The sequence below is a fragment of the Tursiops truncatus genome, chromosome 2 (genome assembly GCF_011762595.2).
Source record: "Tursiops truncatus isolate mTurTru1 chromosome 2, mTurTru1.mat.Y, whole genome shotgun sequence".
NCBI classification, from domain to species: domain Eukaryota; kingdom Metazoa; phylum Chordata; class Mammalia; order Artiodactyla; family Delphinidae; genus Tursiops; species Tursiops truncatus.
In genome coordinates, this window is record NC_047035.1 from 9,744,978 (window position 1) to 9,769,874 (window position 24,897).

The window sequence follows — 24,897 nt, forward strand, 5'->3', positions numbered from 1 at the left end:
TTGGCCCTCCGTATCTTTGGATTCATCCAACCAAGGATAGATTCGACCTGCGGGTGTGGAACCCGTGGATAAGGAGGACCGTAGAGATATCCCAAGAATGGTAGGCAGGTGGGAAGTGCCTGCAAATCTCTTGGGCCTTCAGCGTGGCCTGCTGGGTCTTCGGAGGTTAGGTATAGCCTTCCGCTTCAGGTTCTCTGCAGCGGCGTTAAGAAGCTTGAATGATCAACCTGAGGGTGTTTATCCTGTGGGCCTGTAGAGTTGGGAGAAGTGAATGCTGAGTGTAAAAGGGGTAAAAGGAAAGGCTGTTGGGACTTTGATTCAGTAGAGGGTGAGCACATTATTTCTCATGAAAGACATAGTTCTGCTTGACCCAGGCAAAATAATGACTTGATAGTTTTTCATAATGTACTCTGGAATGCTGTGCTTGCCATCTTCCTCTGAGAGGGATAATGAGAATGGTTGTGCTGTCTGGTCCACGGACACGCCTGCCTTGCTGAGGTCCTTGGCCCTGCAGCCATTTGCCCCTTTACCATTTACTTGAGATCCTACTTGTATTAGCTGGATGTTGAATTCTTGTCAACTGAATTGAGCTCTGAAATCAGAATTTGGTATTATACCTATGCATAAAAGAGACTCTACTCTTGAGACTTCTTGTTGGATTAGCTGCAACAATTTAAGTCACTGTGTTGTACAATGGTTATAAATTTAACATGTCAAGAGATTCAGAGTTTTTGTTGTCAAGGAACAAAGAGTGGGGATTCTTTCTTTCCAGTGTCATAGAGTAGTAACAATGAACACTGCAAAGCAGTACAAGGGAGAAAATTCCCTTCTACAAGGCAGGTAAATTCTGATGATGATGGACTTTCACGTAGAGATTTGAAACCCTAACCCTCTATCTGCAGGTTAGGAATTTTAAAAAGACTGAATTATTATTTTCTCATTTTACATAATCATTTTTATCTTTGGGGAAGAATATATGCAATATAGAAGAGTGCTTAGATACCATGAAATAACTTTTATTTCACAGAATGGTGTTGCCTTGTTTTAATTTATCTAGGATATGAATAATTTTAAAGATACATATGTAAATAGTTGAGCAGCTGTGCAGTTGTGATAGGTTATCAATTGAGAAGAATGACCTTCTGTGTTTATGGTCCTTTGATAAAATGACCAAACGTTGGCAGGCATTTGAATCCTTCCTGTGTGCAGGCACAGTGCGAAGTGCCTTCCATACAGTTTTCTCATTATTTTATCAATAGTAGCATCGTAGAATTTACAAAGAATGTTTGAAATATATTTACGTATGTATTTACATGTTTTGTATATATACACGTTATTTTAAAGGGCATCGATACTGTACATATTTTCTCTTAAAGGTATATTATGGACACAGTTCTGTGTCAGTAAATACAGATCTGTCTTATCTTATGGATTTATAGTATTCTATTTTAAGACTAGACCATAATTTACTTAGCTAATTTTTGATTAATTCATTTTAAGGTTATTTCTTGTTCTTAAGTAATAATGCAGCAATAAATATTCATGTGTTTACCTCTTTGTGCAGCCGCCTAATTCTTTTAGACAGGTTTCTAGGTGTAGAATTGCTGGGTTGGCGAGTACAGAATGCTTGACTTTTAAAACGATCCTCTTAGATCACGAAAAAGCTAAAACAATTATGAAGAGTTTGAAAAGGCCCATAGGAATGATATTCTGATGTTCCTCTTGTTTCCGTGCTTTCTTTTGTTTTTAACCCTGCATGGTTGTGTAATGGTATTCTTTTTCCCTTTTGTAGTAAGCTGTGCTAGAACAAAAATGCAATGAAAGAAACACTGGATGAATGAAAAGCCCTGCTTTGCAACCCCTCAGCATGGCAGGCCTGCAGCTCATGACCCCTGCTTCCTCACCAATGGGTCCTTTCTTTGGACTGCCATGGCAACAAGAAGCAATTCATGATAACATTTATACGCCAAGAAAATATCAGGTACTAATGAGAACACTAATACTGGAGCATTTTCACTAAAATGGAATAAATTAGCATACAGTTGACACAACTTATATAAAACTCCTTTACCTTTTCAAGCTTTCCTCTTCTGATTAATTTTCTCATTCCAGATACTTTTTTTCTTAATAGTCCTTTTCTTTTCTAACATCTGCTGGGTAATTGATTTGATAGTTTTATTGGTGAAATTTCTTTTTCTTTTTTTTTTTTTCCCCTGTGAAAACTTCACTGTTCCTTAGTATCTATTTGGGTGTGTCTGTCCTCATGATCTGGGTAGGAATTGAGATTGGTTTGAACAACCTTGGACTGGCAGAAGAACCATGGTTATAGTCATTTCAGTTCATATTATTCTAGAGAAGTTTTCTGTCCCTGTGAAAATAATTCTTAAAGAAATTGTAAATGCCATTTCAACACATTTACACAGCACAGCTATGTGTAACCGGTATTTTAATGCCTCTGATTATTATTCTTATATAAAGATGTAGAACGTATGCTCTTTGAAGGGGCAGATTTGTTGGAGGAAGATTTTAGAAAACAGTGAAATTTTCTGAATTAAAACAAATCCAATTTTGTAAATTCTGTACTTAGATAAGAAGTGTATAATCTCTTTTTCCCACTGTATTTCTAGGTTGAACTGCTTGAAGCAGCTCTGGATCATAATACCATAGTCTGTTTAAACACTGGCTCAGGGAAGACGTTTATTGCAGTACTACTCACTAAAGAGCTGTCCTATCAGATCAGGGGAGACTTCAACAGAAATGGCAAAAGGACGGTGTTCTTGGTCAACTCTGGTAATAAAAAATTATTTTATCAAATTGTGTGGAGGAAAACTGGATGAGATTTTATGGTTAAGGAGATTTTTTCTGTGGGTATTAAGTTAAACTCTTGAAAGTATAGAGAGGTTGATGAATAATGTTTGTTGAAGCAGAAATATCATTCTGTCTTATTTCTTAACTTCATAGTATTTCTCTTAAATGTTAGTCATCTTACTTCATAGGTGTTAAACTTCAGCTTTTTCTAAAACGTAATTGCATTTAATTCCGATTCTGCATTTTTTTTGAAGGATTACTTTCGGAATATAATCTGATCTAAGTAGTTATTTTTGTTTTTGATGTTTTAGCTTCACACAGTGTATCAAAAGGTGCTTGATTATGAAATAGGTAACTTTGATTTATGATCTTGCTATACCAGTTGTAGAAAGAAAGTTAGATGCTTAACTTAAAAGTTAGATATTCAGTAAGAGTTTAAAGTACTGGGTTTTATGTGTTTGGGATTAGATATTAAACTAAAAAGTATAAAATGTGAACATAAACTGCTCGGGTACTAATATAACCATGTCACTCCTCTTCTTTTTTATTTTTTAGATTGTCTCAGCATGTGATGTTCTCATGTGCTTTAAATACATACTAGTCTGTCTTATTTCTTGGTGATACAGTCTGATTTTATTGAAGAAAACAGGAAGGGTGGATCTGGAGTAGTTGCCATTCCAACCTAGAAATTACATTCTTAGATTGGGGAAAAATCACCTTTAAAGAAGGAAGGTGGTATAAGGCTCTCTGAAGTGAATGACAGAGGGTGGGGTGGTGAGTCTAATAAGTGTGTTTTGGAGATTACTGTGAAAATATGATTTTAAATTGGCTATCTAAAAAATTGGTGGTCAGGTGTAATATATAATAATAAGGATTTCCTTAACTGTTTAACTGTTAGTAGTCCAGAGAGCCATTTAGGGAAGAGTTCTCATATTTACACGGAATATTATATTTGTAATCAGCAAACCAGGTTGCTCAACAAGTGTCAGCTGTCAGAACTCACTCAGATCTCAAGGTTGGGGAATACTCAAACCTGGAAGTAAGTGCATCTTGGACAAAAGAGAAATGGAACCAAGAGTTTACTAAGCACCAGGTAAGACTTGTAGAGAATATTCACTTAATAAATCTGTACAAGTCCTTGGTTTATAAGATGATCTGTAGCCTTGGTTGTCTGAATTAGGTTTGAAAACTCTACTTTTCTGTACTTTGTCAGCCTAGAAGCTAGCCCTCATGTGTTTTCTTACTATAATCTCATCCTAAAGCCAGGTAAATTACTGACATGTATTGCTCTTATGCGATAGAAAAGAAACAGCTTTTACAGTATGATTTACTTGCTTGAAAAACACAAATTCCTATGACCTATTTCCATCTTGCAGATAACTTGCTTTCACAAAGTTTATTCTTGAGTTAAATGTCTTGAAACTGGAGACGTTTCTTGGTTGAGATCTTAGCGTCCTTGATGGAAGACTTCCTCGTAGACGTTTCCATGTAGCCAGCTTGTGTTGAGGGCCTTTCGTGTGTTGGATCTGAAGTGGTTAAGAGATGCTTCCTAACTAACCTAAGCAGTCCCCAGTTTGCTAGTATGTCTTACATATTGGGGTAAAGCCCTCATTAGTAAAGCACTTAAAATCCACAGAATGATAAGCCCCTGTCTGCTTCCAGAAAACCTTGTCAGTTTGATGGGGAAAAACTGTGATAAAACTGATAGGTCTTATCAGTCAAAATTGTGGCTCTAGGAACCTAAAAACCTGAAGTAGATTTAGTAGATTTATCATAAAAACATGATCTCCATTATCAAAATTTTCTTTCTTGTCTCTTTCCGCGTTTTCCTAATTTTATACCTTGGTTCTCAAGTACGAGCTTCCATACGTTGAGGATTTGGGTTTTAATTTTTACTGATGAGTGTCTTAATCTTCACCTAAAATACAGTGGTTTCATAATGTGATTTCATAGAAGTGTGTCCAGGCAGGTGAATGGCATGTGTTGTATACTGATAGCAGCTTTATTTTAGGTTCTCGTTATGACTTGCTATGTCGCCTTGAATGTTTTGAAAAATGGTTACTTATCACTATCAGACATTAACCTTTTGGTGTTCGATGAGTGTCATCTTGCAATCCTAGACCACCCCTACCGAGAAATTATGAAGGTAAGTTTTTAGATTTTATCAGTCTTAATAATGCAGGTCAAATTACTGAGTATAAGCAATGTTTTTATAGATCAAAAGCAGTATTAGTTACCAGTTTGGGGAACTTGGTTCCAGTGTAGGAATGAATGAATGAATATTAAATTAATGTTCATTTAAATCTATAACCTATAATATTAAACTGTAATAAATTTATAACAAGTTCTAAATCTATAGTAAAAATTTAAACATAATATAAATCAATAAATTATATGATCTATCATAAGTGAATTCATAATCCATCATAGCATATTTAAATGTTCCTTTTTGATAAACTGATCTTTTAAACAAGCTACAGTAATTCTATAAGTGATAATTTTAGTATTTGTTAGGTCTTCTTGACATGTTTTATTAGGATGCTGTCTCTTTGGTTAGGGCCTTGCAAAATGAATCCCTTACTGTCAGTATCTTTTGTTTTGTTAGCTCTGTGAAAATTGTCCATCATGTCCTCGTATTTTGGGACTAACTGCTTCCATTTTAAATGGGAAATGTGATCCAGAGGAATTGGAAGAAAAGATTCAGAAACTGGAGAAAATTCTTAAGAGTAATGCTGAAACTGCAACTGACTTGGTGGTCTTAGACAGGTATGCACTTCGTATTGACTTGGCTTTAATGAGACCTGCTATGACAGTTTTAGGCCTTCAGTCTCAGTGCTTTCCAGATAGTCTCTAAGAGAACAAATGGCTATTAAAAGGAAAGAGCAAGGCTAAGAATTCCTTATCAGGATAGTCATCTTCGAATGCAAGAATCTGATGTTATTTCCACAGAGAGTAACGGAGGTGTTTCTGCCTTAAGAGGAAATGCCTCATAAGCGCGGGCCCATCCTATTTGCTGGTGTTGACGAGGACTGGGGAACTCAGGAAATCGGCGTCCTTTTCTGCAAGTGTGGACACTTTGTTGTTTTGACCCACGTGTCCCACATGATGCTTTGAAAGAGCATTTATTTATTTACAGGATTCAATATTTTACAACCTGCTTTAAAATAATAGGAAACACCCTCTAGTTTTGAAAGTGGGTGTAAATTTCTGAGAAGATGTTTATGACTTTGAGGTTTGTCTCTTTTCGAAGGGGTTGCTGTTTCGAATTTCATTAAAACGTGCAGACACAAACAGCCTTTTTGATGTAAGTTGGTGGAAGTGAGCCTATATAAATGAGATTTTTAAATAAATATAACTAATTCAATTCATATTAAAATACCCTTATTAGATATAGCCTTTAACAAGGTTAAAGATTACCAAGCGGTGGTTCTTAGAACAGTTATAATAGAGATGACTTATTTCTCAGGTTATGAAGTTAAGTCACACATGGGTTTTGAGTACTGGCTCCACTAATTGTAAGCCATGTGACTTCAAGTGAGTCATTTATTGTTCCTGAGCCTGTAAAATGGCATTAGTGGTTTCAAGGGATTCTTTGATGGCATGGAAAACACCTTGTGGTGTACCTGTCATTTAGTAGGATTTTGGAAAGAGTTCTCTTTGTGGAGTGAGGTGAAAAGGTAACTTGTAGATTCATAAAACTTATGAATCCAAATGTAAGGTGAAATACAAATCTCATGGCCTTAAGGACATGCTGTTTTCTGATTTTCCTGAGCTAAGACAGTCTGTGATGTAGAAGTGAAAGGCTGTACTTTTGCTTTTATCTGACCTGAATTAGATTGGTAGGCCTGTACTACTTGAAGTCTTTAGGAGAAGCAGTGGAATTAGAGTGTTTGGGTAAAACTGGTAAGTAATCTGTTGAGTCTGGCATTACCTAATTCTCAAAATGTGACTCTTAAAAATTCTCTTTGGGAATAATGAAAACTGTAGTATTTAAATATGTCTTTATTGTGTTTCTTTTCCTTAATTAATTATTATATGTGCTTTTAGGATTTTGTGTGTTGTTCTGGTTGTCGTATTTGAAAGTCATGAAAGATCCAATTACGTGAATGATAATGTAATTGACTGAAATTTGGGGGAGGTTTCCTTATGAAGATATGTTAAAAACACATTAAAAATAAAATTGACATTTGCAAATGCTAAACGTTTTCAAATAGTGTGGAAATGGATAAATTTAATGGTAACACTTCCTCTCTATGATCTTCTCCCCTCCCCCTTCCCTATTTCTGCTTCTGAGAAATCATCATTATTGAGTTTCTTGAGTATTTTGACTAACATTGTTTCTCATTCTGGATGATGCCTAAGGGGGCAAAAGATGAAAGGCTAAACCTAAAAAACCAAATGAAAAACCTGGGATAATAATGCAGTAACAAAATTCATATTGAGACCTAACAGGCAATCACAGTACGGATAGAAGGAGCACCACTTTAGGAATGCTTGTTGTGAGCCTGCTTGTTACTCCAAATGAAAATAGGAAGTTTCTTTTTTGGTTTAGATACATAATTAATGCTGGAGTGAATTTGTGTATTGTGTGTTGACAACTTTTGTTTCTGATATTAAAGATATACTTCTCAGCCATGTGAGATTGTGGTAGACTGTGGACCATTTACTGACAGAAGTGGGCTTTATGAAAGACTGCTGATGGAATTAGAAGAAGCACTTAATTTTATCAATGACTGTAACATATCTGTACATTCAAAAGAAAGAGATTCTACTTTAATTTCTAAACAGGTAAGCATATACAAAGTAAGTATGGGGAGTATAATAAAAGGCTTCTATTTACTTTTAATGTTGAAATGAATATTCTTCTAATGAGGCTGTTTTATATACATTTTAGTTTAAGGCCTTACCTTCTTATCTCTGGACATTTTTTGTTGAATGTATCGCATTGGGTTGAGTGTACTATTACCCGACAGACAGTTATATTATTAAATGTAGACCTCCCTGGTTTAAGGAGATGTCATGATTATTTAAGTATAAGAAGTGAGTCCAGTTTTTTTTTTTTTTTTTTCTTGGTCAGATGAATTAGTTCCTGATCAAACCCCCGGGCTGAATGAATTCTTCGGCTCTTTCTTTGTATGTGACTGGATATGAGCTCGTCATCCCTGAACAGTGCAACTTTGAGAAGCAATTCCTTAGGACGGTGGCCTTCAAAGTGTGGGCCCTAGATGAGCAGCTTCCCTCTGGAACTTTTTAGACATGCAGATGACAGGCCCCACCCTTGACCTGCTGAATTTGAAGCTCTGTGGGTGGGGTCCAGCAGTCTGAGATTTGACGAGCCCTTCAGTTATCCCGATGCCATTAAAACTTGAGAACCATTGTCCCAGGACTTTGCAGCCAGTTGGGAACGGTAGCACTGTACTGAATCTAAGTCTTAATTCTCTCCTGCTGGTTTTCTTCTGGAGCAGCAGTGCCCAGGCTCTGCTCAACACTTGTCTTCTCATTAAGTCCATGTTCAACCCAGTGTGTCTTTTACTTGCCTGCAGAACTGGCAGTCCCTCAGTTTTTAGCTTTAATAAGGATTTACATTCTGCTCTGAGCTCGGCTTGTAAGATGTGGCACTCTGGGCATAGATAGAGTTCAAGGAAAATTGTTTTGTTTTTCTTTGATACCTAGAATAAAATTACATACTCTGTTGCATTTGCATGTACATGTATATGTATATTCTGCTACATAGTTCTTTGCATATTTACCTAGAAGTAAATGACTCAGTTGTACTTTGAACTAATCACAGTTCTAAAATTGCTTTATTAACTGTATACAGTTGCATCTTTTAATTTCTCTTATTTGATTATTTTCGCTGGGGAAAACAAAAGGATGGTTCTGGGCATATATGTGAAAAAGTAGAGCTTGAAAAGACCATTGGCCCTTCCCCCTAACCTTGGGGAATTAACCTCAGTGTTTATATTAGAGGGGTAAATTTATTTTGAAGGGGCAGACCAAAGACAACTTAAATCCCAGTTAAACTCCATATGAAAATAACTACATGATTATTGTTTAGCATTTGGGCCTTTACATTGTTTTGTAGATACTCTCAGACTGTCGTGCGGTATTGGTAGTTCTGGGACCCTGGTGTGCAGATAAAGTAGCTGGAATGATGGTAAGAGAACTACAGAAACATATCAAACACGAACAAGAGGAGCTGCACAGGAAATTTCTATTGTTTACAGACACTTTCCTAAGGAAAATCCATGCACTATGTGAAGAGCACTTCTCACCTGCCTCACTTGACCTGAAATTTGTAACTCCGAAAGTAATAAAACTGCTTGAAATCTTACGCAAATATAAACCGTATGAGCGACAGCAGTTTGAAAGCGTTGAGTGGTATAATAATAGGAATCAGGATAATTACGTGTCTTGGAGTGATTCTGAGGATGATGAGGAGGATGAAGAAATTGAAGAAAAAGAAAAGCCGGAGACAAATTTTCCTTCTCCATTTACCAATATTTTGTGTGGAATTATTTTTGTGGAAAGAAGATATACAGCAGTTGTCTTAAACAGGTAAATCTCTAAGATTAACATTTTTCCCATAGTAGAACAGGCAGCTCTTTGTTTTGTGAAGTGATGTGTTGTAATAGCTTTAAGAGCTGCCAGAAGGCTTTGATGCAAGTGTCCTGTACTCTTGGCACCATCCCCGTAACTCATGTGTTACGCTCTACTGGGATTGACAGGATGTTTATATACACAGTAGCTTTCCCCGAAGGCTAGATTTGATATGACTGAGGTTTTTTCCCCTAAAGGGTGCTAATCTTTTCTAATCCATTAAAATAGAGTGCAAGTGTAGAAAAATCGTTACATTACAGTAAAGCATTCCTTGTTTTATATTAATTGTTAGATTCAGTTAGATATTTACTAACCTGTGACTATGATGTGTTAGGCATTGTGTTGAGCATTTCACACCAAGCTTTCTCCTTCAGGTAAATCTTAAAGATAAATTTTATCGGGGTGTTACTGTGGCTAATTTTTCTGTGTTAGCTTTTTTCCTTACCAAGTGTCGATTCAAGTTGGCACGTTTGCAGTGAAAAGTTTTCAGCAGCTGGATTTGAAATTTGGATTGGTTCATAGACTACATATTAAAATTTTCTGAATCAGAGGAAAATAAAAATGTTAGGGAGGAATTCAGAGGATATTGGCAAAGGTGACAGCGAATGCCAATTAGGTTGTGAATTCCCACCCTACTCCCTTCTTCAATAGAAGTGTATTTTTCCTGAATATAGACCCAGCCAGCTGAGGAGCTACACTTCAGATTTGTGTCAAATGGTCACTTACTGTATGGTTCTTTTGACTTGTGGATGGATGCTCTACTGTTTACAAGGGCCAAAAAGGGTCCTTATTTTGCACTTCAATCTACTTTTCTACAAGATCCATTAATTGGCCAAAGTTGATCCCTAAGAGCCTTTTCTGCAAGTATTGATCTCTGAGGAGAAATTAAGCTTTGTTTCCTGAGGTAATTTGGGATTTTTTTTTTTTTTTTTTCAAACTGCTCTGACTGTTTGGGGGCCTCGAGAACTTACTTGAATAACGAGAAATTGGACTCTGGGGAAGTCATCTGGCGGTTTTCGGTCTGGTAATTTTCATAGTCATTGGGCCTGATCCTTGTGATGAATAGGAGGTAAAGTAACTTCAGGTAGGGAATTACATTGGAATCAGAAGTTTAAGGTTGGAAAGGGACTTCACTGACTATCTAATCCAAGCCACTTACTTTTATAAAAAAGAGAAAGGCCTCAGGAGGAAAAGTGATTTGCTCTGAGTTAAATTGCCAGTCAGTGGCAGAGACAACTCTAGAATCCTGATATTCTGCCTCCTAGTTTTCAGTTCTTTGTGTAATCATAATGCCCTTGAGTATGACAGAACACTAAAAACCAGTGCTTTCCAGTGGGAAGGCTGCCAGGAGACAGTCCAGGGAGTGCGTATCTGTTCGGGTTGTTTCTTAGAATGGGGGAAAGGCATTTTGGGGGTCAGAAAAGTTTAGCGTTGGCACAGTTGTAAGCCGAGTTATAGACGTACTCCCTGCCCCTATACAGGATGGTTTAAGAATTAAATAAATTTTCTGGGGCTTGGAGAGAAGTCGGGGTTCATTTTCTTCCTTTCCCCGCTTTTCTGCATGCGTTTTTAAGTGTAGAGATGTACTCGCTTTCACTGCAGGAATATTAGCCTGAAAAGGTTTATCAGAAGTCAATGTTACTTCCTGTTGACTCTGAGGATCAGATTAGTTGTGATCAACTTTCATAAAATGTGGCTGGAATTCAGTGTTGGATGATGAATCAGGAGCGGTTTGAGGCTTGGCTTTATGGGCAGCTAATTAAATATACAATAGAGGTCTTGTCCCGGTAAGCTTTTTAATAAGCTTAGAAAAACTTCCTGAAATCCAGATTCTTTCCTTCCATCAGTTTAATGGGAGGAAAAACCCTTCTTCAGTGAACAGTTTAATGGGAGTACAAGCTATTGTAATACACAGGCAGTTTTCTATTCTCCTAATTAAAAAAATAAATCACAGCTACTTCTATAGATAATGTAGTATGTGTACAGTCTTCTGTTTATAGTTTTTCTTTTGCCTTTTGTGTTTAGGGCCTTATCATTTATAATTTACCTTTATATATTTTTTAAAATTTCAGAACAGTCCATGAGGGAAGAAGGTAGATGTTTTTACTATATCATAGATGAGGAAAATAACACTCAGTTTGTGACCTCCTAAAGTAACGCAAGTATCAAGTGGCAGAAAGTGGTTTCCACTCTCCAAGTCTAGAGCTCTTTTCAGTGTGTAATTTACTAGTATTGTGTGACTTTCACCAGTTTTTCCATTAATGTCCTCTTTTTTCTAAAAAAAATAATATATATATTTATTTATTTGTTTTGGCTGCACTGGGTCTTAGCTGCGGCACATGGGATCTTTGTTGCGGCATGCAGGATCTTTAGTTGCGGCATGCATGTGGGATCTAGTTCCCTGACCAGGGATTGAACCCAGGCCCCTGCATTGGGAGCGCAGAGTCTTACCCACTGGACCACCAGGGAAATCCCTATTAATGTCCTCTTTTTAATCCAAGGTGTACCAGAGTTCATTTAGTTGTTTTATTTCCCTAATTTCCTTTGGTCTGTTACAGCGTCTTCTTTCCTTGTTTTTGATGACTTTGATACTCTTGAGGAGTACTGATCAGATATTTTGTAGAAGGCCTCTCAGTTTGAATTTGTCTGATGTTTTTCTCAGGATTAGACTGGGTTTTAGGATTTGGAAGAATACTACAGACGTGAAGTGCCCTTCTGGTCACTTCGTCTCAGAGGGATTCATGGTATTAACACAGAGCATCACTGGTGATGTTAGACTTCATCATGTGATTATGATTGCGTTTGCCAGTTTTCTCCACGGGAAAGTTATTGTTTTTCTCTTTTCTTACTTAATTCTTTGGAAGCAAGTCACCAAATCTAGTTTATTCTGGGGAGGGAGGGATTCAGTTTCATTCCTGGAGAGGGGCTTATATATGTATGTTACAGAAATTCTTCTGTAAGGAAAGTGTGTCTCTTTTATCCTATTTATCTGTTTATATTTGTTGAATCATGTTCTTTTATCATTATGAACTCGTGTTTGTTTATTTTATACTTCGGTTATAATCTGATACTAGTTTTTTTTTTTTTTTTTTTTTTTTTTTGTATAAGTCGTTCCACCCCGGGCCGTTGGGGGCTGTTTGAGGTTAGCTCCTGTGTCCCTTTGACATGCCCTCATCCTTTTGTGTTTTGAACACTTCCTTACTTTCTGGCACTGCAAGATGTTCCAGGCTCATCTTGTATTTTTCTTGCATAGGATCAGCCACTTCTCCAAGGAGCCCTGGTTCCTTTTATTTCTACTCACTTTATAGGTGTATGTTTTGTGCAAGTTATTTACCTTTTTAAAGTCTCAGCATCTTCATCTATAAAATAGTAATAATACCTCCCTCTCTTACTGGGTTGTTAATAAGAGACACTGTATATAGAAATGGCAGTCTTTCCACCTGACATTGTACTTGGGGCGGCTGTGTGCACACACACATGCACTGTGACCTGTGGGTCTGTGCCAGCTGCGTTGAGTGAGATACAGAGATTGAGGGTAAGCATAAACTCTTAGTTTTAAGAGTAAATTATGTCCTCTGAATGTCATACAGTTATATTCATAAACTCTTAGTTTTTTATGTCTGCTGAATGTTATACAATTGGCCATTGAATTTTAATGCTTTTAAAGTTACATTTTCTTAGTAGTTAATTTTCGTGGAATTTTACAAAAATTTTGGTTTCGGGTGAGTTTGAAATTAGGAAAAAAATAACCGGTTCTTTGCTATAGATTGTTTGAGAAACTCTGTGCACTAGAGAACAGCATTCTTTATCAAACAGCTTGCTTGTGGAACAACTCTCATAAACTCAGTATAAAATTAAAAGAAACAAATAAGACTCTGTCCCAGCAATTCTGTGGTACTGTGAGATCTCTAGGCAGTGTGTGTTACTCAGTAACAAGCTCCCTGACAACAGTAGACCTTGTTTTGTTTCTCTGGAAGCCCATAACTTTGCAGGGATTTCTTAAATTTATCTGACAGAGAAATTTTTCTCTTTAAACATTGTCAGCGTAGGTATATAGAATTCAGCTATTGCTTATAAGAGACTTTTTTTTTATTATTAATGTGCACATTGCTTCTTCTCTTCCCGGCATACTGGTGAGAGTCTGATTAAGGAGAAATAAATGTACTTGTAGTGCTTCTGTTTCTCAGCTAGTTGAAGTCTACCAGATTTATTTTTTTAGGCAAATTAAAATACATTGTATACCTAATTAGGAGTAACTTGAAATGCATTTTTTAAAACCTCTGTTATGTTCAAATTGCTGCTGATTTACATAAACTAAAATTTGGAAGTATATATTATTTCTAAGATAATTAATTTCATATTTTAGATTTGGGGGCATGCCGTTTGCATGTAGCACTGTTTTCTGTTACTGACATCATAAGTTTATAATAACTAAACGGATCTTGGAACATAGTAAAGAAGTTTCTGATTTTGAACTTTTTAAGTACTTAAACTATAGAGCAGACTCTCAAACTAACCTAGACACACAAGTGTTTTACTGATTTGGAGGCAGGAAGATATTCTAGATGGCCCTTCAAGGTTTCTTCCAGGGCTTTGATATTAGCCTGTTTCATGTACTTATTGGGGAAAAAAAAAAAGAATGGTTTGACTTAAAAATGCAGTTTTCTATTAGGAATTTATACTATGTTGTCTGACTTCAGAAGAACCATATGGAATCGCTTAGGTCAGGTGTGGAACCATTTATCCTGTGTGCTGAGTTTTTGAATGTGGATATTTCCAAAATAGCTGTAATGGCAACACTAACTGTTAACCTTCTGCACCCTTGTAATGTGAGCCCGTCCTGTAGCTCTTTTCCGTTTCTTAGTGGAGGACCCGTCTGAGCGGACAAGCGTTCTGGGTTAATACAGAGGTGCAGGCAGAAAGGGAGATGAGCTCGGGAGTATGTGCTCTTTCCTGACAGGATGGGGTGGGAACTCTCTTGGCCTTGCAGTGCCGAAGCTCAGTGGCCTTTTATGCAGAACTGTGGTCAGCAGCCTGCCCAGGGACATGAGTGTTGGGAATGGAGATGCTTAGCAGGGGATGGAGGCATCGCTTTCCCTAGAGCCGTGCTTCCAGTGGTACAGAGTGCTGGGGTAAATCTAAAAGAAATAACGCACTTCTTTTCATGCACAGCTGGAACTCTCTTACTACGTGCAGAGGAGAATGAAGTATTCCTTTGGGGTATTTGGTACTTTGCGTAAGTTTGGCCGTGGACACAAGGGCATGACCATTGCTGCAAGTTGTGTGTGTGCTTAGGGAAGTGCGTTGAGAAAGAGTGTGTGGTTTTTTCATTATGAGACTTGGACTAAAGCCAAAATACATGAGGAATCCATGTTTCTCTTTGCCTAGCGCTGTCCCCTCCTGGGCCACATTTCTATGAAGGTCATCACTGCCAAATTAGAAAGTTTGAGGGACTGTGACCATTTCATTCATCAGTGTAAATCAGCCCTGTATTTGGTGTTATAAGTATTTGGTCCACAGATCGACTCAGAGAAGAGCGACAGTGATTTCTTTTTAAGCTAGTTGAAAAAAAAAAAACACGACTATTTTGTTAGGTATGTTGGCAAAAGGATATGTATTTCCATTTTAAGGGAGACCTTAGAAACAAAAGTTTAAATTTTTTTCCCTCAGCAGTGCTTAACTTCCAAATGTGTATAATTTTCTTAGATTGATAAAGGAAGCTGGCAAACAAGATCCAGAGCTGGCTTACATCAGCAGCAATTTTATAACTGGACATGGCATTGGAAAGAATCAGCCTCGCAACAAACAGATGGAAGCGGAATTCAGAAAGCAGGAAGAGGTAACTAAGTTCAAATAATTGTACAATAACAATTTTCAGAACATACACAAACTTTGCCCATAGGAACTTCCTTTCTTCATAGTTCCTCTGCATTTTTTGGGAATATAGAGTACTTGTTCATAGAAACTAGCCGTCTCCTTTGCGGTAGCTGTATAGTGATTCATACGTTGAGAATCTATCTGGAAAATCAGTTCTGTGTCTTAATCGCCATCACCCATTTTGTCTTCCATTATCGGGCTGATGGCACACAACTGCATTTTATAGGAAAAGAAAGCTTGTGTAAACTTAACCCCTGTTGACTCCATACGACTCTGAAGCAACAAACTGAAATGTTTTCCTAGAAAGTGTTTTGTTTTCTACTTAAAGTCCTGCCTTGGTTGAATCCTTTAAAAATAACAATACATTTTAAAGATTTTGGCCTACTTTTTTTCATGCTTTTTAAGATTTTGGTATAGGAAATAGCATTGTAAAGATGCTAAAACTTAATATAGTGTTCCAGCTTGCAAGTAAAAACTTTTTATTTAAAATTTGTTATTTAACTTAAAAGTAGCAGAATAATTCACGTTGAAGTCATTTCTATGTGATAGCTCTTTGGTAATATTCCAAGTTTGGGGAGTCTAACAGCCAGAGTCTGACAGATCAGTCTAAAACCCAACTTACTTTCGTATTTAACTTATTCTGGATTGGGAAACGATGTTACCTTAAATCTGGTATGAAAACATTTTTCACTTTAAAAAAAAAATCATTTCTGATCCCTTAAATGTGTCCTAAGATGCCAGAAGATAAGTAATGCTTTGCTTGTAATTTTTAATTCCAAGTGATTTAGGGATTTTAGAGTAAGAGTTTTGACATCTTTGGAGGGATGTTGGCACAAACTCACAGCCATAAGATCCCATTACGGAGGCTCAGAATGGCAACAGGACGCCAGAAGGGGATTCGTTTGGTCACTTTGGTTATTAAAGAAGCCAGCGCCTTCATCTTGAAGGCTGTGATTTGTCCGTGGGTGCTTCTGTAAAATAGAAAGGCACTTGAATTTTTCAAGGCATATTCAGTTGAAAATGTCACGTGTTCATGCGTCTCGAGTTTTGTGAGGTGTTATCATCATCTTCAGCCTGGCCTGGATTAAGCGTGCTCAGAGTATTGTCAGAAATGACAGTTGTCCCTTAATTTTACTACATTGTTTTCTTTGGAAAATTTCTTAGAATTGCTATCCTTGGTGGATTTTTTTTCAGGTACTTAGGAAATTTCGAGCACATGAAACCAACCTGCTTATTGCAACAAGTATTGTGGAGGAGGGTGTTGACATACCGAAATGCAACTTGGTGGTTCGTTTTGATCTGCCCACAGAGTATCGATCCTATGTTCAATCTAAGGGAAGAGCGAGGGCACCGATCTCTAATTATGTAATGTTAGCAGATACAGACAAAATAAAAAGTTTTGAAGAGGACCTTAAAACATACAAAGCTATTGAAAAGGTAAGATTCATGTGTTATCTTTAAGTTGTTTTTATGTGTTTAGAAATAGTTTTATCTTCAGAGAATAGTCTCAACAGAGCTGTGCAGTGTGTACACTATTAGAAAGTTGAGAGTAATTACACAGAGCCAGCAGTATTTTACAGGAAAATAGCAGTGAAAGTGGTCATATGGATTACTAGGGAGGAAGACCTGCGAAGTGTACTGTTTATGTGGACAGTGTAGTAACAGTTGATTGCTTAAGATGCAGAGTGATTTGAGAGTGATGACATAGCCCCTGTACTCATGAAAGACTGGGGATCACGTGTGTGTGTGTGTGTGTGTGTGTGTGTGTGTGTGTGTGTGTGTAGGTAGGTACAGTACCTTTTAAGCCTTGTTACCTGTATGGGGAACTTCTCCACATGATTGGAGCTGGAAAGGATTAATTAGGAGAAATTTTCAGCAGCAGGCAACTATGGAGTATTGCAGTGTATTTAGGAGAGATGTTTCATGTCAAGAGAGCTTTTTCTGTAGGTACAGAAGCAGACAACTAATGGCAGAAGAAGCATTTGTTCTCATAAGTTCTGTTTTTAAAATGTTCAGATCTTGAGAAACAAATGTTCCAAGTCAGTTGATACCGGGGAGACTGACATTGAGCCTGTTGTGGATGATGATGATGTTTTCCCACCATATGTGTTGAGGCCCGATGATGGTGGTCCACGAGTCACAATCAACACGGCCATTGGACACATCAATAGGTATGGCATCAAATCATTTGCATGGAAAGCCTGTGAGAATTGCGAGATTTAAGTCTAAACCTATAAGTATTGTGTTGTTTACCTTTTGCAAACAATCACCAATCTTTCTGCTTATGGCCTGTGATACTTGGATGAGAGAAGGAAAAGAAGTTGCTTTTTTTGGTTCATTGTTCTTTTTTGTCAGAAGGCAAAACCAGTGTTGCATAGTAATAAATGTTTAGTTCTCATTGACAAGGCTGACATAATGAAGGCATGCGTATTTTAATTAGATTGAAATTAATTTTGCAACACTCACTCTTCTTTTATAAATCTTGAAACTTGTTTTGTGTCATGAATGTTGGTGGATGTTGAATTTTCCATTAGCAGTAATGGAAGATTATGATAAATTAACCTTTTTTTTTTGGAGTATGTTCTGTTTTACTTTGTCCTGAGTTGGTGATAACATGTCTAAGAACTAAGAAAAGCAGATACATAGCTAAATTATGTATCAGGATAAATTTTGTGCAGAGGCAAAATAAAGGAGCAGAAAACATAAGATTTTCTTTTTAACTTTTTATTTTGAAACAATTTTAGACTTTAAAATATTGCAAGAGTACTACAGAGAACTCACATATACCCTTCACCCAGAGAGACCCATTCAAGTTTCACGAGAATGTTCTTGGAGTGAAAGGGTCCAGTCCAGGATCGTGGGTTGTACCCATTTTTCTCATCTGTCTGGTCTCCTTCAACCTGGAACCATTCTTCAGTCCTTCCTTGACTTTAATGACCTTGAAACCTTGGAAGATGACAGGCCAGTCATTTCTCAGTTTGGGTTTATTTGATATTTTCTCATGATTAGACCCAGGTTATGTGTTCTCGGCCAGCATATCATGGAAGTGATGCTGCGTTCCTTTCATTCTCTCTAATGGGGTCACTCAGTGTTTATTTGTCCTCTTATTATGGTGGTGACTTTGATCACTTACGTAAGGTCTGCCAGCTTTCTCTACTGTAAAGTTGCCTTTTCCCCCTTTATAATTAGTGACTGTTTCGTGGGGAGATATTTTGAGATTATATGAAATTTATTCCTCTTCCCAGTTTCACCCATCAGTGTCAGTACTCAATTGATATTTCTTGCCTGAATTGATTATTTCTGTGATGTCTGCAAAATGGTGATTTTCCGATTGCATTATTCTTTCTGGTATTTATTGTCGTTTTACTGTGAGGAAGAGCTTTCTCTTCTCTCCGTTTATTTGTTCCTTTTATTTTTTTATCCAATGTGAACTAATGGGCTTCTGTTTTATTCAGTCATTTATAGTCTTTTGCTGTCATTTATTTTGTTGTTAAAATTGTGTAAAATTTGGCTGGTGGGGCCCCTTCATTCTAGCTTCTATGTCTTTTTAACATGTCGCCGTTATTCTTTGAACATTTCTGTATTTTATGGCACACTAAGATGTTCTAGGCTCATAATTTCCCTGCCGCAGCCTAGATATTGGCTATTTCTCCAAAAGGTCCTGGTTCCTTTTAGTGGAGAATGAGTTGTGTTTAGAAACCAAGATCCGCGCACTAGGTGTGTTCATTGCCTCTGGAGTATTACTGCTACCAGGCTGTTTCGTAGATGGAGCTAGAAAATGTTTATACCTATTCACATACACGTTTATATAAACATTTATATAAATACACGTTTGTAGTTATTTCTGTACCTGACTACCTGTCTGTTGTTTACTCCATTTTTTAACATGACACCAGAGGGTTTATTCTAGCTTCCCTTTTTTCCATCTTTGTTCCTGGCTTTTTTAATAGTGAGGAATCTGATTCCCATTGTCCTCAAAAGAATTACTTGACTGTTCAGTCTCCCTATATATAGCAGTCTGCAGGGCTGCCACCACGTTTAGGTGCCCTCATTGCACAGGTCCTGACCTTGCAGGGTTGCTGCCCATTCCGCTGCCCTCCTTGCGTGTGTCCTGGCCCCCACTGGGTTGGCTTCCTGTCCCAGCACCCTCCTGACTTGGGCCCCAGCTCCCTCGAGGCTGGCTTCTTGCCCTGCTTGCAGTGCTCTCCTTGTGCTGCTGCTGGGTGGTCGTCTTGTTCTGCTGCCCTCCTTTGTGTGAACACTGGGCCCGCTTCTGATGCCGTCCTTGCATAGACCCCAGCGGTTGTGGGCAAATGTAAGGTCATTAAGGACCAACACTGCCAGTTTATTCCCTTAACGGGTTCTGAGCAGTACTTTCTGCACAGTCCAGTCATAGCGCTAGACGCGTATGGCTATTTACATTCAAATTTCAATGTAGTTCCTTCGCTGCCCTTGCCACATTGCACGTGCTCAGTGGCCTCCCTGTCAGACAGCACAGATACAGAAAGAACATCATTGCAGAATGTTCCATTATGTGTATAAATGTACTGTTCCATCTTATTGCAAGTTTGAAGCAGTGTAGCTCAGACTCCACATATAAATACCAATCCAGTAGAGGGCAAGAGGGGCATAAAAAAATCAAACTTTAGAATGTGAATATCAAAAAAATTTTTCCTCTGTTTCTCAGTTGTAGACTCAGCATCAGAATTTCTTTTTCTTCACAGATACTGTGCTAGATTACCAAGTGATCCGTTTACTCACCTGGCTCCTAAATGTAGAACCCGAGAGTTGCCTGATGGTACATTTTATTCAACTCTTTATCTGCCAATTAACTCACCTCTTCGAGCCTCCATTGTTGTAAGTTTAGAAAAAGAAATGATTGTGCCTTAAAATATGTCATTAATAGATTTGTTTTCAACTTCTCTAAGGCTATGCAAGTTGCAGATAAATTTGGCTTTAAATCTACTTTAAAAAGTAAATTTGTAAATCTCTTTTGTAGTCAACTATATGTTCCAATCTTCAATAGACTATATAATTCGTAGACTCCCAGAATTAGATTAGATAACCTCTGAAGTTTCCTTTAAGATCTTACTGCTATAAACATTTCTGGCAGAATCATTGATCTGTGGCTTAGATACTTACAGTGACACAGAATTCATTAAATGCAGCCGGGTTGCTCTAGTTATTTTGTTGTTGACTTGAAAATCAGCCTTTGTGTAACTGCTATTCTTAGTCTCAATACTGATATATTAAGTTCTTACTAAAATTTAAATTCATCAAAATTGTAAAATCTTAGTTATAACTATGTAGGTTTTACTGGGCAGGAGGCTTTTTTATTTATTTATTTTTGGCTGTGTTGGGTCTTCGTTGCTGCGCACGGGCTTTCTCTAGTTGCCGCGAGTGGGGGCTTCTCTTGTTGCAGAGCACGGGCTCTAGGCTCATGGGCTTCAGTAGTTGTGGCATGCGGGCTCGGAAGTTGTGGCTCACAGGCTGTAAAGCACAGGCTCAGTAGTTGTGGTGCACGGGCTTAGTTGCTCCGCAGCATGTGGGATCTTCCCGGCCCAGGGCTCGAACCCGTGTCCCCTGCATTGGCAGGCGGATTCTTAACCACGGCGCCACCTGGGAAGCCCTGGGCAGGATTTTTAAAGATGGCTCTTCAAATTATGGAGATTAGGATTTTTTTAAACTTGCTGACGTTTTTCAAAATGGAACATTGTTCTGGTAAATTTCAACTTTAAAGATTTCGGGGTAGAGGTTTCATATATGTTTTACGCACTAATGATAATAATACAGCTTCTTGCATATATAATGGTCACATTTTTTGTTACTTTCAGGGTCCCCCAATGAGCTGTATACGATTGGCTGAAAGAGTCGTAGCTCTCATTTGCTGTGAAAAACTGCACAAAATTGGTAAGAGTGTTTGAAAGGCACGTGTAAATAAAAATAAAGTTAAAAACACTGTAGAACAAAAGCACATCAAGGGCTTCATAGGTGCCTAAGGATTATGCGGGCTGTGAGCCTGTTGCTCTTGGTGTGCTTCGGTGAAGACAGGTGTAAGTATGGTGTAACTGAAGATCCCGTGTAAGGTGGAGGAGCTCTGTTTTCCACAGCTTAACAGCTACAATTTATTTGCTCCCGTTTCCTGACCTCTTTTCAGTATATAAGTACGTAAAGGTCTTCTAGTAACTGTTGAATCATGAACATTTGTGTTTTGTGTTTTAATGTATCGGTCTCAAATTAGTCTATGTTAGTGTACAAATTAAAACTTTTGTTTTTTAATGGGAAGACTCGTTTTCCAGTGGCATTTGTAAACGGATGACATGTGCTAGTTTTCTGTTCATGTTTTTATTTTTTAATCTTAGAACAGAATTTATAATCCTGATCATATTGAATATACAAATGTCAATAGACTTTAAGTATCACATCTGATAACTTTTGTATTATTAAAGGCACAGATGCTTTAGTTTTCATGACTTTTCCAGTTGCTTCCTAACATAGTGCTCCTCTGGATTATTCACTGATGAGTCAGAGAGGCAAAATCAGGATTGTTTGTTAACTCTCTTTACATTTCTTAGGCGAACTGGATGACCATTTGATGCCAGTTGGGAAAGAGACTGTTAAATACGAAGAAGAGCTTGATTTACATGACGAAGAAGAGACCAGTGTTCCAGGAAGACCAGGCTCCACAAAACGAAGACAGTGCTACCCAAAAGCGGTTAGTATTGGTTAGAACCGAGTAAAAATCTAGCCTTTCTGACTTTATTTCTTGCTATATCAAGTCCAGGTTCCTTTGCTTGGCTTCCAAAACCCTTGTAGTTTAGCCCACTCTGGATCTCAGCTCGTTTCCCTCCTTCGTTCACAGCTTCTCTCAGATCAGCCCCTTCGCTGTCATGTGGACACTGTGTACTCTTTCTCATTTCAGACATTGCTTTTGTTTTTCTTCTCAAAAGGATTCCTGGACTCATCTATCAGATTCTTTTTTCTTTTCTTATTGGCTTTTCATTTTTTATTTATTTTTTTAACATCTTTATTGGGGTATAATTGCTTTACAATGGTGTGTTAGTTTCTGCTTTATAACAAAGTGAATCAGTTATACATATACATATGTTCCCATATCTCCTCCCTCTTGCATCTTCCTCCCTCCCACCCTCCCTATCCCACCCCTCCAGGCGGTCACAAAGCACCGAGCTGATCTCCCTGTGCTATGCGGCTGCTTCCCACTAGCTATCTACCTTACGTTTGGTAGTGTATATATGTCCATGCCTCTCTCTCGCTTTGTCACAGCTTCCCCTTCCCCCTCCCCATATCCTCAAGTCCGTTCTCCAGTAGGTCTGTGTCTTTATTCCTGTCTTACCCCTAGGTTCTTCATGACATTTTTTTTTTTCTTAAATTCCATATATATGTGTTAGCATACGGTATTTGTCTTTCTCTTTCTGACTTACTTCACTCTGTATGACAGACTCTAGGTCTATCCACGTCATTACAAATAGCTCAATTTCATCTATCAGATTCTATCCAGAGTGTGTTAATGTCATTTAAAGGGACATTCTTTGTTTCATTCACTTTAGTGTCAAGGTTCTTGCTTTACCTTATGTTTGGAGCTAAAACGTAGAGGGTGTGTATGATAAAACAGGCAAGTGCCCATCCAGATGAGGGGCACACCAGCAGGTGCAAGCACAGTTACTTGTCGGGAGTTAGGATGTGGCTAGACTGGAGTTAAAATTAGTTTTTTCAATGTATTGTGTCTAGCTGGATCTGTGGCATAGTTCTAGCTGTAACCATACTGGGCTGAAATACTTATTTAAAAAATATTTGTCAATATTTTTACCTTATAAAAACCCCAAACAGAAGCAAAAATTTGCTGTGTACTTTGATCTTGGCCTAAATGTATGATTTTTTTGTTTTATTTTTGCAGTTTTATTGAGTTTTTACTTTTTTAAAAAGTTTGCACCCAGCTAAGCATTTTCAAGATTCAAAATCATGTCAGTTTTTCAAAAATCATGAATTAAGTTATCCGATTTTCTGAAATGCTTATTTCCTCATATCCAGTTTTCCTGCTCTAACACTTATCCTAGAGATTACTGGACTAGTTTCATATGACATCATATGTTATCACCAATAAGTGTTTTGAGAAGCATAGTACTGCTTTGCATCCTGTTTAATTAATAGGTGCATTCTGTATTATCTGATATTCTATTAACTATAATTATCCCATAGCCAGCATTTCTGTACCTTTTAACTGTGGGCATAATTATTTATATTATTGAGCCTCAGAAACTGCAAGACTATTGGGTGAGGTTGTATGATTATTGAAAGTTCAGAAGCAATCTTAGTTTAAGTCATGGTTTACGCCTTCAATGAGATGGCCATTAAAAATGATACTGATTGGTGTTGACCCTGAAAGATGTTCTCATTGTAGTAACTGGAGATAAAAATCAGGTTATGATACAGTCTTTTTCTTGTGATTCCATTTGTAGTGAAAAATATGTATGTGTGTATGTTTATATACATTTATTCTGGAATGTATACATTTATTCCAGAAAAAGTCTGGAAGATGATACAGTATATCACAGTGTTAATAAAGGTTATCTTTGAGTTTCAGGATTACATGGGATTTTAAAAATTTGGCTACCTTTATTTTCTGGTATTCTACAAGTGAGTAAAGACTAAGAAACCCAAGAAAGAAAAGAGTTTGTTCTCTAGTCAAAAGAAATAGATCAAATGCACAGTATTGTGTTGAAAGACCCTGCAGTGTTTGACGGTTTTATATACTTTTGCAGACCCAGAAGTGCCGACTGTCCAGTGAGGTTAAGAAATTAGGAGGTCTCCTGCCTTGGATATTTTCTCAGTTTTCTCTCATCAGCTTTTAGTAAAGCCAGGAATAAATTTGTTATCTTGCCAACATCTGGAAAAGAGGTTAATACACTTGAACTTGATGCTTAATTTTTCTTTCCAATCCCAGATTCCAGAATGTTTGAGGGATAGCTACCCCAAGCCCGATCAGCCTTGTTACCTGTATGTGATAGGAATGGTTCTAACGACACCTTTACCTGATGAACTCAACTTTAGAAGGCGGAAGCTTTATCCCCCTGAGGATACCACAAGATGCTTTGGAATACTGACAGCCAAACCCATACCTCAGGTAGACATTTCATAATAATTGTTGATGTTGAACTGTCTTGTTCCTTTTTAAAAAAGGAAAAGCTACTTTAACTATCTTTTGTTACCTCCGAATGTTTAATATTTTAAAATTAAGGTATCTCTTCTGTTCCCCTGATACAAAGCACCATTGCTTTTCTGAAGTTAAATGTTTGTAATGGACTGAAACATCTGCTAACCTTGGGGGTGCGTTATTTTTCTTTTTGTTAAGATTCCGCACTTTCCTGTGTACACACGCTCTGGAGAGGTTACCATATCTATTGAGTTGAAGAAGTCTGGTTTCACGTTATCTCTACAAATGCTTGAGTTGATTACAAGACTTCACCAGTATATATTCTCACATATTCTTCGGCTTGAAAAACCTGCACTAGAATTTAAACCCACAGACGCTGACTCAGCATACTGTGTTCTACCTCTTAATGTTGGTAAGAAGGACCCAGACTCTAAAGTGTT

General features: G+C 37.6%; 1 protein-coding gene across 1 annotated transcript in view; it reads left to right on the top strand.

The window, feature by feature from the left end:
• The first annotated feature begins 1,818 nt into the window (after positions 1-1,818).
• Positions 1,819-24,897, top strand: part of DICER1 (dicer 1, ribonuclease III) — a 44,115-nt gene continuing 21,036 nt past the window's right edge. Inside the window, 16 exon segments of the mRNA XM_019918455.3 lie at positions 1,819-1,860; positions 1,862-1,981; positions 2,628-2,790; positions 3,771-3,901; positions 4,820-4,954; positions 5,414-5,574; positions 7,428-7,596; positions 8,894-9,366; positions 15,115-15,247; positions 16,480-16,722; positions 17,302-17,456; positions 20,010-20,142; positions 21,120-21,195; positions 21,861-22,000; positions 24,248-24,427; positions 24,656-24,869. Of these exon segments, the coding sequence (XP_019774014.2) occupies positions 1,834-1,860; positions 1,862-1,981; positions 2,628-2,790; positions 3,771-3,901; positions 4,820-4,954; positions 5,414-5,574; positions 7,428-7,596; positions 8,894-9,366; positions 15,115-15,247; positions 16,480-16,722; positions 17,302-17,456; positions 20,010-20,142; positions 21,120-21,195; positions 21,861-22,000; positions 24,248-24,427; positions 24,656-24,869 (2,653 nt within the window). The 5' untranslated portion in view covers positions 1,819-1,833.